The sequence below is a fragment of the Rhinoraja longicauda genome, chromosome 36, assembly GCF_053455715.1.
Source record: "Rhinoraja longicauda isolate Sanriku21f chromosome 36, sRhiLon1.1, whole genome shotgun sequence".
Taxonomy (NCBI): Eukaryota; Metazoa; Chordata; class Chondrichthyes; order Rajiformes; family Arhynchobatidae; genus Rhinoraja; species Rhinoraja longicauda.
Genome location: NC_135988.1, coordinates 16531568 through 16550875, shown reverse-complemented (window position 1 = coordinate 16550875; position 19308 = coordinate 16531568). Strand labels below are relative to the sequence as shown.

At 48.6% G+C, this 19308-nt stretch overlaps 1 protein-coding gene across 1 annotated transcript in view; it reads right to left on the bottom strand.

Moving 5' to 3' along the window:
* Nucleotides 1–172: 172 nt before the first annotated feature.
* xpo7 (exportin 7) overlaps nt 173–19308 on the bottom strand; it is a 70670-nt gene continuing 51534 nt past the window's right edge. Inside the window, exons 21-28 of the mRNA XM_078429131.1 lie at nt 16487–16594; nt 12906–12988; nt 9958–10172; nt 6625–6763; nt 5552–5712; nt 3919–4017; nt 1179–1306; nt 173–320 (exon numbers count right to left, since the gene is read on the bottom strand). Coding sequence (XP_078285257.1) covers nt 227–320; nt 1179–1306; nt 3919–4017; nt 5552–5712; nt 6625–6763; nt 9958–10172; nt 12906–12988; nt 16487–16594 — 1027 coding nt within the window. The 3' untranslated portion in view covers nt 173–226. The remainder of the gene's footprint in view (nt 321–1178; nt 1307–3918; nt 4018–5551; nt 5713–6624; nt 6764–9957; nt 10173–12905; nt 12989–16486; nt 16595–19308) is intronic.

Here is a 19308-nt window from a genome sequence, read left to right as displayed (position 1 = left end):
GCTTGCGTTGAGTCCGATGGTCGGAGGGCTGGATGAGGGTCTCTTCAACACCAGGAGAAGGTGCAGGGAGCCACCTTCAGCTATCTCTAACCTTCTTCCAAAACCCTCCATCGCCTCCCTCCCTGCCACCCCCCATCCCACCCCCCATCCCACCCCACCGCCCCCTTCGACCTCTTGCAACTGGATTGGAAACAGCCCAGCGGAGGGTTGTGAAGCAGGACGGACGTCAGCTCATCATGTCGTTGCTGTTGACACCGTATGTTGAATTCTTCATCGAGTCGTTCACTTCTCTTCGAAACACCGAGAGATTCTGTGTGAACCTGAGGAGTAATAACAGCGGCACGTTCATTTGTCTGCGATATCAACCTTGCTTCTGTCCACTTGAAGCACCCTAGGGCGGCAGAGTTGCTGCCTTACTGCGCCAGAGACCCGCATTCGATCCTGACTACGGGTGCTGTCTGTACGGAGTTTGTGCTTTCAAGAGAGAGCTAGATAGAGCTCTTAAGGTTAGCGGAGTCAGGGGGTATGGGGAGAAGGCAGGAAAGGGGTACTGATTGAGAATGATCAGCCATGATCACATTGAATGGTGGGTCAGGCAGCATCTCGGGAGAGAAGGAATGGACGACGTTTCGGGTCGATACCCTTCAGATTGATGTCAGGGGGGGCGAGACAAAGGAAGGATATAGGTGTAGACAGGAAGATGGAGATCTGGGAAGGGGGAGGGGAAGAGAGGGGAAGAGAGGGACAGAGGAACTATCTTTAGAAGGGCCGAATAGCCTACTCCTGCACCTATTGTCTAAAGTCTATTGTCTTCTCTACGTGGGTTTTGTCCGAGATCTTCGGTTTCCTCCCACACTCCAAAGACGTACAGGTTTGTAGGTTGATTGGCTTGATATAGGTAAATTGTCCCTAGTGTGTGTGTGTGGGATAGTGTGTGGGGATTGCAGGTCGATGCCGAAGGGCCTGTTTCCACCCTGTATCTCTAAACTAAACCCCACATATACCAAAAATCTAATGACTGCAGGGATGTTAGTCCTTGCAGTCGTTATACTTTGCAGTTGGCAAAGCTCTGCCTCTGACACAGTTCCCTCCAGCCACCGCCTCCCCCAACAACTCCCATACAATGCCCACCCTCCAAAGCACCAAGCAGGTGGCAGTCTGAACACCGGGCTGCTTACCGATCTCTGTTCTTTGTCAATAGGTTACGTTCAATCCCTTCCATCAAGTTTTCGAAGCAGAGGTGCATGGCTTGCTGCTTCTCTGGAGGTTGGCTGTTCACTATGCTGTTCCTCAAATCTGCAAAATACTGTGGGAAAGAGACAGAGAGAGAGCTGAACACAGCGTATCAGTTTGGGGAGACAGGCAGGCACCCAACGGCAATGCTGCCCTGGAGGAAGAGACGAGTGCTGCCCTCACCCACTAGTTGGCTGCATTTTTGTAGGAAAGGTCGGACTGAGCCTTCACACCACGAGGACCACTTGTGATTGCGTCCGTCCCACAGAGGTCCAGCCTGCTGTTATTCTCTCTGTTTCTGACACTGGACCCGTTACAGGGTTCAACTGTCGAGTCCTGCTGTTTCCCAGCAGTTATTGTGGTACAATCAGTCCCTCTGAATCTGCCCATCAAGCACTGTGCTTCCATGGAAAATAAGTTAAAAAGGCAAATGTCAGCTGATTTAGTTTGTCAGATTAATCGAGTCAGTGTTCCGTAGTGTTTAACTGTGTGAATTATTTTGTTTAAAGTTTGATTATTTTTTAGTATTTATAAATGGCAAATATTTAAAGTCCTTTGCAAGCTGGTAATTGAAGGCTGCAGCTTTCCTAGCTGTCTGGTGGTGGGTACAACGCTTCCTAGGAAGAAGCCTTGCTTTAAAGGACTTCTCTGGTCAGGAGCGAGTTGTGTACAGGTAAATCTGTAGGGGAACAACAAGCAGGGGGGGGGGAAGCACCACGTACCACTCTGCCCTGCCGTGAGTGGCAGCCTCATTGACTTGTGTCTGGCACAGTAGCTTCACACAATATTGTCTACAAACTGATTCTCAGCAATTTCAACTCCATCAATACTCGTACAAACAATATGGTATTTCAATGTACGGTAGCGCAGCGGTAGAGTTGCTGCTTTACAGCGAATGCAGCGCCGGAGACTCAGGTTCGATCCTGACTACGGGTGCTGCACTGTAAGGAGTTTGTACGTTCTCCCCGTGACCTGCGTGGGTTTACTCCGAGATCTTCGGTTTCCTCCCACACTCCAAAGACGTACAGGTATGTAGGTTAATTGGCTGGGTAAATGTAAAAATTGTCCCTAGTGGGTGTAGGATAGTGTTAATGTACGGGGATCACTGGGCGGCACGGACTTGGAGGGCCGAAAAGGCCTGTTTCCGGCTGTATGTATATGATATGATATGATAATGTAGCTAGAGAGGCTGCAGAAAGGATTCATAAGGATGTTGCCTGGATTGGAGGGCTTGAGTTAAAAGGAGAGATAGGCTGGGCCTGGTTTCTCTGGAGTGAAGTAGACTGAAGGATCACATAGAGGTGTATAAAAGTACGAGGGACGTAGAGAGCCAGAATCTGTTCCCCATGGTAGTGGTGTCTAAAACTACAAGGCATAGGTTGAAGTTGAGAGGTCTGTTGGGATAATTTTTCCACGCACACAGTAGTTGGTATCTGGTTGAGCTGCCAGAGGAGGCAAGAGCAGTGACGACCTAAGAGGCTTCTGGACAGTGCAAGAAAATAACTGCAGATGCTGGTACAAATCGAAGGTATTTATTTCACAAAATGCTGGAGTAACTCAGCAGGTCAGGCAGCATCGACCCGAAACGTCACCCATTCCTTCTCTCCTGAGATGCTGCCTGACCTGCTGAGTTACTCCAGCATTTTGTGAAATAAAAGGCTTCTGGACAGGTACTTGAATGACACGGTACAGAGGGATATGGAATTCTTACAAGCCAGTGCAATTAGTACAGATAATTAGGCATCATAGCATTGATGTGGTGGGCCGAATGACCTGCGTCTGCTGTATAAATGAATGACAATTTGTTTATTTCTGTTATGCACAAATCGCGCGAGTGTGTGTGTGTTAGACTGCACTTTTTGACAAAGATTTGAGATGTCCTAATGGTGTGAAAAGCTCTGCACTAATGGCCATGTTACGGAGTATGCAGAGTGACGCACAGCCAGAAACGTTGTGGTGACAGCCCGGTCACGTATCCGTGAGCCCCACCACCTATCAACAGAACCAGGACGGTCCCATCACCTATCCAGCCCGTCGCCCATCCACACATCCATCTTTAGTCAGAGGGTGTTGAATCTGTGGAATTAATTGCCACAGAAGGCTGTGGAGACCAAGTCAATGAACATTTTTAAGGCAGAGATACATATATTCTCGATTAGTACGGGTGTCAGGGGTTATGGGGAGCAGGCAGGAGAATGGGGTTAGGAGGGACAGATAGATCAGCCATGATTGAATGGTGGAGTAGACCTGATGGGCCGAATGGCCTAATTCTACTCCTATCACTTATGAACTGTGAGCATGAACACACTGGAAAGGTCCCATCACCCATCCAATGAACAATGAACTGGGGCTGCCCAACTCAGACCTTAGTGTGGTCACGTTGGCGCTCGGTGCCTTACAGCGAATACAGCGCCGGAGACCCAGGTTCGATCCCGACTACGGGTGCCGTCTGTACGGAGTTTGTACTTTCTCCCCGTGGCCCGTGAGGGTTTTCTGCGAGATCTTCGGTTTTCCCCCACACTCCAAAGATGTACAGGTATATAGGTTAATTGGCTTGGTAAATGTAAATATTGTCCCTAGTGGGTCTAGGATAGCGTTAATGTGCGGGGTCGCTGTTTGGCGCACATCCGGTGGGCCGAAAGGGCCTGTTTCCGCGCTGTGTCTCTAAACAACATTGGACCTCACCTTTTCATTCAAGAGAATTAATCCGAGCAGAGGGCGTGACATGGACCATTGATTCCGGCAGTCTTCAAAAATGATGATGTTGAGAACTGTAGACAACATCTGTTCCAGGGCAGATTGTCGAGAAAAGAGAGAATTCAATCATATCTCCAAAATTTTAAAAATGCAGTTTGAATAAGTAAGTATCAATGATAGATGACATACCCAAATAAGGTCATTGAAAATATTTCAACAAGATTGGTGAAACTAGCAGCGTGCTCTGGGGACCAGCGTTATAAACCACTTACTAAATCTGGAGCAGCAACCTTCACACTGCTCCCTGCTCTGGTCCTCTGACCCACACTTCATCGTGCACAGTATTAGAACCAGAAGCAATGGGCCACAAGGTCTGGCCATGTGGCACCATAATGCCCCTGGCTGCTCTTCCACAGGATTTACAACTTATTCCCATTCATGAAGTCACTGAGTTACGCGACATAGAAACCGGCCTCCTTATCTGAGGAATGTTGTGCTGGCACTGGAGAGGGTCCAGAGGAGGTTTACGAGAACGATCCCGGGAATGAGTGGGTTAACATCTGATGAGCGTTTGACGGCACTGGGCCTGTACTCGCTGGAGTTTAGAAGGATGAGGTGGGACCCTCAATTAAACTTACTGAATAGTGAAAGGCTTGGATAGAGTGGATATGGGGAGGATGTTTCCACTAGTGGGAGAGTCTTGGACCAGAGGTCACAGCCTCAGAGTTAAAGGACGTTTCTTTAGGAAGGAGATGAGGAGGAATTTATTTAGCCAGAGGGTGGTGAATCTGTGGAATTCTTTGCCACAGACGGCTTCGGAGGCCAAGTCAATGGATGTTTTTAAGGCAGAGATGGATAGATTCTTGATGACAGTTGTGGCGATGGCCCTTTTACTCTCACACACCTGAGTGCAAACAGGTACAAGGAATAGAGTTTGCAGCAGCAAAAGATTCTAAATAACAGCGCACTGCTAACTGCTGTTAACATTATAACAGGCAATAAAAGTGGAGTCGGAGGTTGGCTGCTTTCCTCCGAGCCACAGGTGAACCTCCCCTGCTGCCGGCTTGTAGTGGAGCCGACATTCTCAAGTTACAGGAGTGATCATGGCCGATCTCTGCCTCCTGATCCCATTTTCCTGCCTTCTCCTCAAACTCTTGACACCAGTTCTAATCGAGAATTTGTCTTAAAAATATCCACTGACTTTTGGCCTCCACAGCCCTCTGTGGCAATGAGAGAGGTTAATCCACAGATTAACCACCCTCTGACTAAAGAAGTTCCTCCTCACCTCCTTTCTAAAAGAGCGCCCTTTAATGCTGAGGCTGTGCCCTCTGGTCCTAGACTCTCCCACCAGTGGAAAACATCCTTTACACATCCACTCTATCTGTGCCTTTCATTATTCTGTAAGTTTCAATGAGGTCCCCCTCCTCAACCTTCTAAACTCCAGCGAGTACAGGCCCAGTGCTGTCAAACACTCCCCATATGCTAACTCACTCATTCCTGGGATCATTCTTGTAAACTTCCTCTGGACTCTCTCCAAAGCCAGCACATCCTTCCTCAGATATGGGGTCCAAATCTGTTCACAGTGCTCCAAATGCGTCACCGAGAGGCTGTGCGTGCATACCTGTTGTATCATTTCCGGGTGTTGCTGCATGATGTGCAGGAATCGATCGCTCTCCTGTGATATCGGTGTGCTCCGCTTCTTGGTGCTACGGGACAGTTGCTTGAAGAGGTAAGTTACTATGTGGTCCAGGCTCGAGCAACAACCCGTGCACACCATCGTGTCTGAGACAGAACAACAACACGTCAGACACACAAGGAACTGAAGATGCTGGACTGTGCTTTTCACAGTGCTTTTCTGAGGCAGTAATGCACTGGGAATGCCAGGCTACAGAGTGGGAGAGACAGTAATCCAAGGTCCACTCAGCTCTCTCGGACGGACATCAAGATCTACTTGACACTACAGCAAATTTTTGCCTGTGGCTTGGCTAATATTTATCCTCAGCCAAAATCACTGAAACAAATTAACTGGCTGTTATCAGTTTACTAATTTGACCTGAAGAAGGGTCTCGACCCGAAATGTCACCCATTCCTTCTCTCCAGAGATGTCAAAGCAGCCACAGCCAGACATAAAAACAGCTTTTTCCCACGAGTCGTAGCTCTACTCAATAACTAAAAGCCTGTTGTCTCTTTTTGCTCTGGTTTATTTCACTCACATCACATGTTTAAACAGTAATGTTGTATACTTAATGTTTTAATGTTTTATGCTTTATTCTTAATTGTTTACTGTATGTTGGTGTTGTTACTTGCGAGCGGAGCACCAGGGCACATTCCTTGTATGTGTACAGACTTGGCCAATAAACTTATTCGTTCATTTTACTGAGACTTGACTGATACATTTATTCCTCCACAAGCCAGCAACCTTCTCTTGCCCCCAGGCCCGCACCATTAGGCAGCGCCAGAGAGGTGCGTTGAACCTGACCAAGCTCATTGGCAGACCGAGAGCTTGGCACAGCCATTCTTGGCAGAGGTCCCAAGATTGATCCAAGCAAACCACTCAGTGAGCAACGGGTTAGGACGGTGTGGGCAGCCCGAGGATTGTGACACGCGTGGTTTGGAGACTGTTCCCATCTTGTGGGACACAATAAGAAAAAAGATCTGGACCAGTGTCCATATGAATAACATTCACTGACTTACCCAGTGCCGTGAGTCCTTCTGAAATGGAGGAGAGAATGTACATGATAACATGGGGCTCCAGGCTGGCAATAAAATTCATGTGGTCTTGAGTGAGAACTTCTAATAAGGAATAGTATGACTGGCTGAGTTTGGGATAATCCTGGGGAAAAATAGAAACAATGGAACATTAAACTGGAGATGCAGACAGGGTTCAATAGACAATAGACAATAGGTGCAGGAGGAGGCCATTCGGCCCTTCGAGCCAGCACCGCCATTCAATGTGATCATGGCTGATCATTCTCAATCAGTACCCCGTTCCTGCCTTCTCCCCATACCCCCTGAGCAGAGGTCTTTAAAATCGGACTTTACTGGCTTTATCTTGCTCTAAACGTTATTCCCTTATCATGTATCTGTACACTGCGAGTGGCTCGAATGTAATCATGTATTGTCTTTCCGCTGGCTGGATAGCACGCAACAAAAGCTTTTCACTGTACCTTGGTACACGTGACAATAAGCTAAACTGAACCGAATTAAGAACAGGGTGAGACTACGGCAGGGTTGATGGACACACTGGGCTGGGAGCAACTGGGGCAGGGGCCATGGTTTCTTTCGAAGGAACAACAGATGAAAAAGCAGTGGCAGATGCAGGGTTATAGAAACATAGACATAGAAAATAGGTGCAGGAGTAGGCCATTCGGCCCTTCGAGCCTGCACCGCCATTCAATATGATCATGGCTGATCATCCAACTCAGTATCCTGTACCTGCCTTCTCTCCATACCCCCTGATCCCTTTAGCCACAAGGGCCACATCTAACTCCCTCTTAAATATAGCCAATGAACTGGCCTCAACTACCTTCTGTGGCAGAGAATTGCATAGATTCACCACTCTCTGTGTGAAAAAAAAACTATGTCCTAAAAGACTTCCCCCTTATCCTTAAACTGTGACCCCTTGTTCTGGACTTCCCCAACATTGGGAACAATCTTCCTGCATCTAGCCTGTCCAACCCCTTAAGAATTTTGTAAGTTTCTATAAGATCCCCCCTCAATCTTCTAAATTCCAGCGAGTACAAGCCGAGTCTATCCAGTCTTACTTCATATGAAAGTCCTGCCATCCCAGGAATCAATCTGGTGAACCTTCTCTGTACTCCCTCTATGGCAAGAATGTCTTCCCTCAGATTAGGAGACCAAAACTGTACGCAATACTCCAGGTGTGGTCTCACCAATGCCCTGTACAACTGCAGCAGAACCTCCCTGCTCCTATACTCAAATCCCCTCGCTATGAATGCCATGAGCGAGCGAGCTCATGGTGTGAGCGAACAGGGAATGTGATCACCAGATCGGCCCAGCAAAGAGCTGACAGCAGAGAATCCGAGATGGAAGGTGGAAACAGGCCCTTTGGCCCACTGAGGTAGTATCAGCCATCCTGTCCTAACAATTCCCCAGTTCCAACTAAAGTGAATTTAACAATTCTTTACTGAAACCACAGAATTTGGAAACTATAAGGCTAGTAGCTGGAAACAAGTTCCTTTGGAGGTTGAACTCCCAATTTTGTTCTGAAGAACGTGGCCAGCCCAGGGCTTCACTGTGACACATTTCCACTTCCCACGTGAGACAGAGAGCTGTGGTGGAGCGAGGCACTGAGGGAGGAGGAGGCACGAGGCGAGACTAGGCTTGTACTCGCTGGAATTTAGAAGACTGACGGGGGATCTTATAGAAACATATAAAATTCTTAAGGGGTTGGAGAGGCTAGAGGCGGGAAGATTGTTCCCGATGTTGGGGAAGTCCAGAACCAGGGGTCACGGCTTAAGGATAAGGGGGAAGTCTTTTAGGACCGAGATGAGAAAACATTTCTTCACACAGAGAGTGGTGAGTCTGTGGAATTCTCTGCCACAGAAGGTAGTTGAGGCCAGTTCATTGGCTATATTTAAGAGGGAGTTAGATGTGGCCCTTGTGGCTAAAGGGATCAGGGGGTATGGAGAGAAGGCAGGTACGGGATACTGAGCTGGATGATCAGCCATGATCATATTGAATGGCGGTGCAGGCTCGAAGGGCCGAATGGCCTACTCCTGCACCTATTTTCTATGTTTCTATGTTTCTATGTCATTGCCTGTCATTGGGGAAACTGGACAATCAATAGCTTACAAAAGGACATCACAAACAACTGAGTGTCAGGGCACTGAGAACCAATGTCACGGGAATGGCAGATGGGGTTTAATTCAGACAATTGCAAGGAGTTGCATTTTGCTCGGACAAACCTGGGCAGGACTTGCACAGTAAATGGCAGGGCCCTGGGGAGTGTTGAGACCTTGGTGTGCAACTGCATATTCCCTGAAGGTGGCGGCACAAGTGGACAGGTTGGTTAAGGAGGCTTCGGCGTGCTGACCTTGGTCGGTCAGGGAACGAGTACAGGAGTTGGGATGTCACGATGCATTTGGAGTACAGGTGCTCCTCAGCTTATGACGGGGTTCCGTTCGGAGAAACCCCATCGTAGACCGAACATATCGTACGTCGAAATGCATTGAATACACGTGACCGCGTGGCTGGAAGCAAGCGGCAGGTCGCTACCGTTTGCACCAACGCAAACTGGAAATATCGCAAGTCGAAGCATCGTAAGCCGGGGAGCACCTAGTGCACTGACCGGGCCAGCCTGCTCCAGGTAGGGTGCAATTAAATTGGGATGCAGAAAAGATTATCGGGGATGTTACTGGGAAGGTGGGGGAGGTGTTTGTGTTACAAGGTCAGGCTGGAAAGGCTGGGTCTTTTTTCCTTGCAGCACAGGAAACTGAGGGCTGGCCCCTTTTGAGGTATATTAAAAAAACATGAAGATCGTAGATAATTTATATAAACACAGAGATTCCTCAGGACAGTGGAGTCTAAAACGAGAGGGCGTAGGTGTAAAGTGGAAAGATTTTAAAGGGAGCTGAGGAGCAAGCTTTTCACGCAAAGGGGACTGGGAATATGGAATGAGCTGCCAGAGGAGATAGACGTCGGACCAATTACGATATCTGAGAGACACTTAGACAGGTACATGGATAGGGAATGTGGGCCAAAAACTGGCTCTGTTAGGTAACTTTAGACATAAAAAGCTGGAGTAACGCAGTGGGACAGGCAGCATCTCTGGACAGGAGGAGTGGGTGATGTTTTGGGTTCAGACTGAAGAAGGGTCTCGACCCGTAACGTCACCCATTCCTTCTCTGTCCATCTTTGGTTTAAACCAGAATGTTGCAGTTCCTTCCTACACAGTTCGGTAACTTGGTGGGGCATGGACAAGCGGGCTGTTTCTGTGCTCTGGAGCTCAGTGACCCAAGAAAGTGAGGCAGCTGGGACTCCACACCTCAGGGTGACGTCACTCACCAGTAGATCACTGTGGGGGATTGATAGCAGGAGTTTAATGAAGGTCTGCAAAGCATTGTCGAGGGCGTCATCGCCGTAGAGATGGAAGACACCAAAATTGACATAGTTGCCGCTGAGAGCTGCCTTCAACATGGAGAAGCAGATAGAAACCCCCTTCAACTTCAGTCCATAGACTTGGTCCTTGGGAACATCCCCCAGCGTCAGGATCCGGTTACCTGTTCAAACAGAAAGAATAAGCCAGAACTTTAGCATTTTTCCATGGGCGGCACGGTGGCGCAGCGGTAGAGTTGCTGCCTTACAACGAATGCAGCGCCAGCGACTCAGGTTCGATCCCGACTACGGGCGCCGTCTGTACGGAGTTTGTACGTTCTCCCCGTGACCTGCGTGGGTTTTCTCCGAGATCTTCGGTTTCCTCCCACACTCCAAAGACGTACAGGTATGTAGGTTAATTGACTGGGTAAAATGTAAAAAATTGTCCCTAGTGTGTGTAGGATAGTGTTAATGTGCGGGGATCGCTGGGCGGCGCGGACCCGGTGGGCCGAAGGGCCTGTTTCCGCGCTGTATCTCTAAATCTAAAAAAAAAGCCAAAAGGAGCAGAGTCAGTCCGCGCTTTCATGGAAATCTCCGGCCACTCTTTCACAGACTCTACCTCCGTCCCTGGCCAGTGAACTTTGTGGCATGGTGGCACAGCGGAAGAGTTACTGCCTTGGCGCCAGAGACACGGGTTTGATCCTGACTAAGGGTGCTGTCTGTACAGAGCTTCGCGTATGTTCTCCCTGTGACCACGTGAGCTTTCTCTGGGAAGCTCCAATTTCCTCCCATACTCCAAAGATGTACAGGTTTGCAGGCTAATTGATTTGGTATAAATGTAAATTGACCCTAGTGTGCGTATGATAGTGTTAGTGTGGGGGGATATCTAGTCGGTGCGGACTCGGTGGGCTGAAAGGCCTGTTTCTGCGCTGTATCACTGAACTAAACTACTGATCGCTTCCACCGTTTAAAGAGTCAGCGTGTTTATCCGTGTCCTCTGAACCTGCAGGAAGTATTTCATGTGAAACATGCACTAATTATCTCAATAGACAATAGGTGCAGGAGTAGGCCATTCGGCCCTTCAAGCCAGCACCGCCATTCAATGTGGTCATGGCTGATCATTCTCAATCAGTACCCCGTTCCTGCCTTCTCCCCATACCCCCTGACTCCGCTATCCTTAAGAGCTCTATCTAACTCTCTCTTGAATGCATTCAAAGAATTGGCCTCCACTGCCCTCTGAGGCAGAGAATTCCACAGATTCACAACTCTCTGACTGAAAAAGTTTCTCCTCATCTCCGTTCTAAATGGCCTACTCCTTATTCTTAAACTGTGGCCCCTGGTTCTGGACTCCCCCAACATTGGGAACATGTTTCCTGCCTCTAACGTGTCCAACCCCTTAATAATCTTATATGTTTCGATAAGATCCCCTCTCCTTATATCTCCTTATATCCCACTTATCATTGCACCTTGCTGTTCATACATAGAATGTACTCTATGTATGTACAGGCACATTGGAAACAACAATAATAACAAAATAATAATAATAATGAGGCGGCATCTGTGGAGGGAAATGGACAGACGGCGTTTTGGGTTGGAACCCTTCTTCAGACTGATTGAGATGGGGGAGGAGGTGTTTGGTAAACGAGAGACACAATCTTCAGGTGCCACAGGGGCAAGAGGTTGCTGAGGGAAGGACGGGGGAGATGGAGCAGTTTAACAAGAGCTTGAGGGGCAACAACCACAACTAGGGAGAATGAACGAAAGACCGAGCAGGATACTTGGGCAATTAGGACATTTGATTTCTGCCCCCAGAAGGAAACCACTAATCATGGCCTTCCACTTTTCCAACAAACTTTCCACACAAGAGTTCAAACAGTGAGGAATGGGAATACAGTAGAATGTACTCTATATACAGCAAAATTGGACACAACAATAATAACAAAATAATAATAATAATAATGCCGTATCGGTGGAGGGAAATGAACAGATGATGTTTTGGGTTGGAACCCTTCTTCAGACTGATTGAGATGGGGAGAAAACTGGAAAAGAGTGGAGTGGGGAGAACAGAACAGACAAGTGATAGGTGGAAAGTAGATACAAAATGCTGGAGTAACTCAGTGGGTCAGGCAGCATCTCTGGAGAGGAGGAATGGGTGACGTTTCGGGTCGAGACCCTCCAGACTGAAGACAAGTGATAGGTGGATACAGGCAAGGGGAGGCGATTGGCAGGTGGGTGGAGTAAGCGACAAAAGCTGGAGGTGAAAATTAAACAAAAGAGTGTCAGATAAAGGAAGAGGAGGAGAGAAATGTAAAGCCAGAGGGAGGGATCTGGGTAGAGGGGAACAGGGGAGGAGGAGAAGGTGGGTTAAAAGTAAAATGGGGGATTAAGTCAGGAGAGACAATAGACAATAGGTGCAGGAGGAGGCCATTCGGCCCTTCGAGCTAGCACCGCCATTCAATGTGATCATGGCTGATCATTCTCAATCAGTACCCCGCTCTTGCCTTCTCCCCATACCCCCTGTATGGGGAGGTGGGAGATGAGCAGGAGGAAGAGGGGGGCAGGGGTGGTGAGAAAGGAGTGTGCATGGGGATAATATCAATCATTCTAAGTAAACGAGACCACAATGGTACAAAAATCATGGTATGCAGAGTAGCCACAGTAGTTCATTGGCTATATTTAAGAGGGAGTTAGATGTGGCCCTTTTTGCTAAAGGGATCAGGGGGTATGGAGAGAAGGCAGGTACGGGATACTGAGCTGGATGATCAGCCATGATCATATTGAATGGCGGTGCAGGCTCGAAGGGCCGAATGGCCTACTCCTGCACCTATTTTCTATGTTTCTATGTTTCTAGTACAGAGGTGACCGTGGCTGGAGAACTGGAGAGCAAATGAGGTGCAGAGAAAGTGAAGAACACTCACCATATGTTGTGATCATTTTGCTAGTCTCTCGAAAAAGGAGGATCCCGTTCGGGGAAGAAACATCGAACTGCAGCCGCTGCGACCTGCAGAAAGGAGAGCGAGAGGTCAGCTTGGAGACGCTGCCCAGTCACACTGTGTGGAAGTCAGTCACGGCAACAACGGGAAACCTCAGTGTGCTGCACAATCGCCACCCGCACGCTCAATTGTAATAGGTGGACACAAAATGCTGGAGTAACTCAGCGGGACAGGCAGCATCTCTGGAGAGAAGGAACGGGTGACGTTTCGGGTCGAGGCCCTTACTCCTCAATGGGTTGGCACAGTGGCACAGCTGGTAGAGCTGCTGCCTCACAGCGCCAGAGACCCAGGTTCGATCCTGACCACGGGTGCTGTCTGCGTGAACTTTCCATGTTCTCCCTGTGCCCGTGTGGGTTTCCGCCAGGTGTTCCAGTTTCCTCCCACGTCCCAAAGACGTGCGGGTTTATAGGTTAATTGGCCTCTGCAAATCACCCCTAGTGTGTCTGAAGAAGGGTCTCGACACGAAACGTTGCCCATTCCTTCTCTCCCGAGATGCTGCCTGACCTGCTGAGTTACTCCAGCATTTTGTGAATAAATACCTTTGATATTGGACCAGCATCTGCAGTTATTTTCTTATACTACCTAGTGTGTCGTGAACGCGTGTGAAAGTGGGATAACATAGAACCAGTGTGAACGGGTGATCGATGGACTCAGTGGGCTGAAGGGCCTATTTCCACGTTGTATCTCTAAACTAATCTCTCAACAAATGTGCGATGAAAACGTCAACACAAAATGCTGAAGAAGGGTCTCGACCCGAAACGTCACCCATTCATTCTCTCCAGAGATGCTGCCTGTCCCGCTGAGTTACTCCAGCATTTTGTGTCTACCTTCGATTTAAACCAGCATCTGCAGTTCTTCCCGACACGCTCAATTGTAATCATGTATTGTCTTTCCGCTGACTGGTTAGCACACAACAAAAGCTTTTCACTGTACCTCGGTACAAGTGACAATAAACTGAACTAAAACTTCAGACCCAAAACATCATCTATTTCTTTCCTCCAGAGATGCTGCCTGACCCGTTGAGTTACTCCAGCATATTGTAAACCAGCATCTGCAGTTTCTTTGTACGTTATAAGTGAGCTACACAGTACACAGCGTATAGGTAGTTTGTCTGGTTCACAGTCAAGTCAAGTCAATTTTATTTGTACAGCACATTTAAAAACAACCCACGTTGTCCAAAGTGCTGTACATCAGTTCAGGTACTAAGAAACGAACATACAATGGCACACAAACATAACAGCACATACATAAACAGTTCACAGCGCCCCCTCAGAGGGCCTCAAACGCTAGGGAGTAGAAATAGGTTTTGAGCCTGGACTTAAAGGAGTCGATGGAGGGGGCAGTTCTGATGGGGAGAGGGATGCTGTTCCACAGTCTAGGAGCTGCAACAGCAAAAGTGCCTGGACCCAGTCTATAAATGAGCTATTCAGCACACGGCAAGCAAATAGTTGGTCCCATCCACTTTGCCTAGACCCGGTTTATAAGTGAACTACTCAGTCCACAGCTCGCAGGTAGTTGCTTCTGTTCACTATGCCTGGACCAACTCTATTTGAACCACACAATTCGTTCCACTCCCTATGTTTTTTCAAATGTTTCCTGTGGATTTATTCATTCCCTTTTGTAAAGTTGGCATTGAATGTGCTCCAACTTGCCTTTCAGTCATGACATTCGATCATAGCTTCCTGCTTTCCCCTGGTTCTCTTGCAAATGGTCTCAAAATCTCTGTTCTTTGGTTACAGACTCTGCTGCCATTGGAACAGCTGATCCCTGTTCTATCAAAATCTTCTCGTTTTCAACCAACTCTATAAATTGTTCTCTGCTCCGACTGCAACTCCAGTCTCAGTTCCCTCCAGATGGTTCCTCAGTTCTGGAACCCCAGTCTCATGCCCAGAGTACTGCCAGCAACCCGAGATCGGCCAGCGATCTGTCGTGGCTCAGATGGAGTGACTCCGTCACCAGTCAGTGTGAAACTACAGCAGCTTTGTGCAATTCGTCAGGGTCATTGCAATGAGAACGGCCTTGGCAGCGCAGGGGCTGTTGGGCTGTCATTGTTTTTGGAAAGTGTAGGAAGGAACTGCAGATGCTGGTTTAAACCGGAGACACAGAATGCTAGTGGGTGTAGGATAGTGTTAATGTACGGGGATCACTGGGCGGCACGGACTTGGAGGGCCGAAAAGGCCTGTTTCCGGCTGTATATATATGATATGATATGATATGAACCTAAGTGTATTTCGAAGGTAAACACAAAATGCTGGAGTAACTCAGCGGGCAGGCATCTCTGGAGAAGGAATGGGTGACGTCGACCCGAAACGTCACCCATTCCTTCTCTCCACAGATGCTGCCTGACCCGCTGAGTTACTCCAGCATTTTGTGTCTACCTTCGATTTAAACGAGCATCTGCAGTTCTATATCTATCTAATTCTCCGTCTAGATCCCTCGTTTCACTTTCCCCGGGCCCCCAGTCTGAAGAAGGGTCTCGACCCGAAACGTCACCCATTCCTTCTCTCCAGAGATGCTGCCTGTCCCGCTGAGTTACTCCAGCATTTGTGTCGAATGTATTTGGAAGGTTGGAGGACTGTATGCTGGTCGGCATGGATGAGTTGGGCCGAAGGGCCTATTTCCATGCTGTATGACTCCATGATAGGAAAAGTTTAGAGGGATTTGGGCCAAACACGGGCAAATGGGACTGGCATAGATGGGGCATCTTGGTCAGCATGGACGAGTTGGGCCGAAGGGCCTGTTTCCCTGCTGTATGACTGTATTACGTGGGGAGGGAAAGCACAGGTGAGGAGTGGAGAGAGAGAGAGAGAGACACACGTGCAGCGTGACGTTAGAACAGGCAAAAACATTTCCTTCCAGTGCCTCCTTACAACACTGATTTGTTGCGATGCCTTTCACCCATCCCATCGCGACAACTGGTGCCGAAACTGTCAACACCAAGGTTCCACAACGAGCAACACGATAAATGACCGTGTGCTGGTACACCAGGCCAGCGTAAAAATGGCAGCAGGCTCCTCAATAAGGCACTGCTTAAGCCGAAGACGTTGAGCACTCTTCGGCTCGGGCAGACTAGGGTTGCCAACTTACTCGCTCCCAAATACAGGACAAGACGACGTCACCGCCCCCGCGCCCCACGTGACCTCACCCAGCCAGCGGCCACATGCTCCCGCTCCACCAATGGCTGCCGCCATTGGTGGAGCGGGAGCACATGGCCGCTGGCTGGGTGAGGTCGCGTGGGGCGGTGACGTCACCCTTTGTCCCTGATTTGGGAGCGAGGAAGTTGGCAACCCTACTAATACGGGACGAGGGCGGTCCCGTACGGGACAAACCGACTTAGCCCAAAATATTGGGACGTCCCGGCTAATTGTCCCCTATTGGCACACCTCGGGCAGACACACAGATTGTGCAGTGACACACATGCCTGTTTGAGCCAGCGCACCCGTGAAGGAGGCAACCAACCGGACAGGCGACGGTGCACCCACCTTTGGCGGACGGGCGGACCTCACCTGTTGTGGACCAACTCGGCCATCAGCTTGAGAATGGGGGTGGTGCAGGCTGGGTCGTGGTACCACAGCTCCACTGCGCGCTGTAGGATCGGCATGTAGGCAGGGTAACTGTGGGACCGACGCTAAGGAAATCAGAGCAGCTGTAAATCATGTCACCTTCGAAGAGGAAGCTCTATTCCATCGGCTTCAGTAAATCAAGAGTGCATTTGTTTTGTTAGTTTCGTTTAGTTTAGAGACACAGCGCGGAAACAGGTCCCTCGGCCCACCACCGACCACCAATCCCCGTGCACCCACACTGCCCTACACACACACGAGGCACAATTTGCAAGAATACCAAGCCAATGAGCGTACAAACCTGTACGTCTTTTGAATGCGGGAAGAAACCGGAGAAAGCCCACCTAGGTCAAGGGAAGAACGTGCAAACGATGTACGGGCAGCACCCGCAGTCAGGATCAAACCCGGGTCTCTGGCACTGGAAGGCAGCAACTCTACCGCTGCGCCTTAGGTGAAATGACTGGAGGTAAAATCCAGTGTGTGTGTGTGCGCAGCACTTGGTCTCTCTCTGTTCTCTCAGCATCACCTCGGTTACCGTTCACGCCCAGTTATGGTAGATGACTGGACTGTGGGTTTGTCCTGTTGCAGCGATGGGCACGTGGTCCAGGCTGATTCACCATTGAATGTTGAGGCACTGTGAGGAGGACTGAAGGAATATGGGAGTGTCAGAGGGACTCTGCCGTTAGCACGTAGCAAGTACAATTACTGTTTTGACGTAGCACACTCCTGGGATTCTGGGCCAGATAATCTGTTCTAATAAGGTTGATCGAGCATTCAGTTTCGGCCAGGACTATAGGGAAAGCTCTCTTGCTTTACAAAATAGCATTGTAGGATCCCCCAGCAGAGCATCGGTCAAACAATCCACCTGGAAAACAGCCCGGGATGCTTTTAAGCTCAGAATGTTAGAATGAGTTGTTTCTCTGTTCATCATACTTTGAGAGAAAGAGTTTAACCAAATGAGTCGCGGTCATTGCCTGACTCGGTACTATCGAGTTGCAGGGAGCTGTGTTGAAGTGCCTCTGGGTGGCTGGAGGAGTGATGATCTTCCATGGTACTGCTCTGTGCATGAACTATCCATGGTACTGTTCAAAGACGAGTAGTGCCCTTGCCAGAGACTGGTCAAACATTCCTCCCAAAGGCAACATTGCCGACGGCAGATCAAGTGGTTGTCAGATCGTTGTTTTTGAGATCGTGCTGTGTTTCCCACTGTTTCTATGTTTCCCCTCACAGTGCTACACTCTGACCATCGCACTGGAGATTCAGCCCGGACTGGGTGCTCAACTCTCTTCAGCAGGACAAACCCACGACCGTCTCAGTCTGAGGCGGGACTAGTAGCTAGTAACGGGACTAGTAACTAGTAACGGGACTAGCAACGACTCATCCAGCATCGAGCCAAATAGAAATTACCATGATAGAATTGTGTGACAATCTTAACGAGTCAGATTTTATTTTTCTTCCGTCTAAAATAGACAATGGGTGCAGGAGGAGGCCATTCGGCCCTTCGAGCCAGCACCGCCATTCAATGTGATCATGGGTGATCATTCTCAATCAGTACCCCGTTCCTGCCTTCTCCCCATACCCCCTGACTCCGCTATCCTTAAGAGCTCTATCTAGCTCTTATTATCGTTTCATTTCATCTTATGGCATCGCGTATTATAAATTACACAATACCCGTGATAAATAGATTACCAGATGAATGCTGAAACCTGTACACAATTTAATACCGAAGATAAGACACAAAATGCTGGAGTAACTCAGCAGGTCAGACACCATCTCTGGACAAAGGCAATAGGTGACGTTTCGGGTCGTGACCCTTCTTCAGCTTTTTGTGTCTATATTTGGTTTAATCCAGCATCTGCAGTTCCATCTTGCACATTTCCTCTGCTCCACTGCGAAATCTCAAGGTATGCTTGCTTTGAAGACGTTCTTCTCCAGAGATGCTGCCTGACCCGCTGAGTTACTCCAGCTTTTTGTGCCTATCTTTGGTTTAAATCAGCATCTGCAGTTCCTTCCTATACAATTCAATACCATTGTGATGTAGCAAATTGCCACAGGCATTCGTGATGGAATTACTGGTTTGCATGGAATTTTAATGGTGTGCTTCATCATTAGGTTCATCCCAACGTTACAACGACACAGAGAGGAACAGCGTATTTTCTATCCAGAGATGCTGCCTGTCCCGCTGAGTTACTCCAGCATTCTGTGTCTACCTTCGCTGTATTTAATTTAATTTAGTGATGCTATCAGATTCAGATCTGTGGAGAGAATTTGAAGAACCTACCCTCCCACCCCATCCTTAAAAGTCGCCAGGAGGCCTGCAAACAGTGGACAGAAATGTGAATTATTCTCACATTCAATATCAACACAATAATCTGGGAAAGCAATCGACTATTCCTCTGTTTCAAGTGGCCTGTGCTGATTGCAGACGAGAAAGCTGGTGAAAGTATTCTCAAGTTAGCAGCAACAATAACCAGATGGGTTGTGAGTGAAAGTTCGTCTGATTCCTTTCATTTTCCAGTTTTGCGCTAAGTTTGTTTTGGAACCATCAATGCAGCCTGAGTCCACATGCAGTGCCCACTGTGACTCTGGATGGACTTGTGCTGCCTCTCGCCAGAACCTGTTGGACTTTGGCACTAGACGTGGATCGCACAGATTCGGTGTTGGAGCAAAGCTCAGGCCACTCTGCTCTGCCAACTAAAGGCGCAGTGAATGAACGGATTAATCTGCGTCGGAACAGAATGAACGGTTTCTGTATTTGACATGTCTAT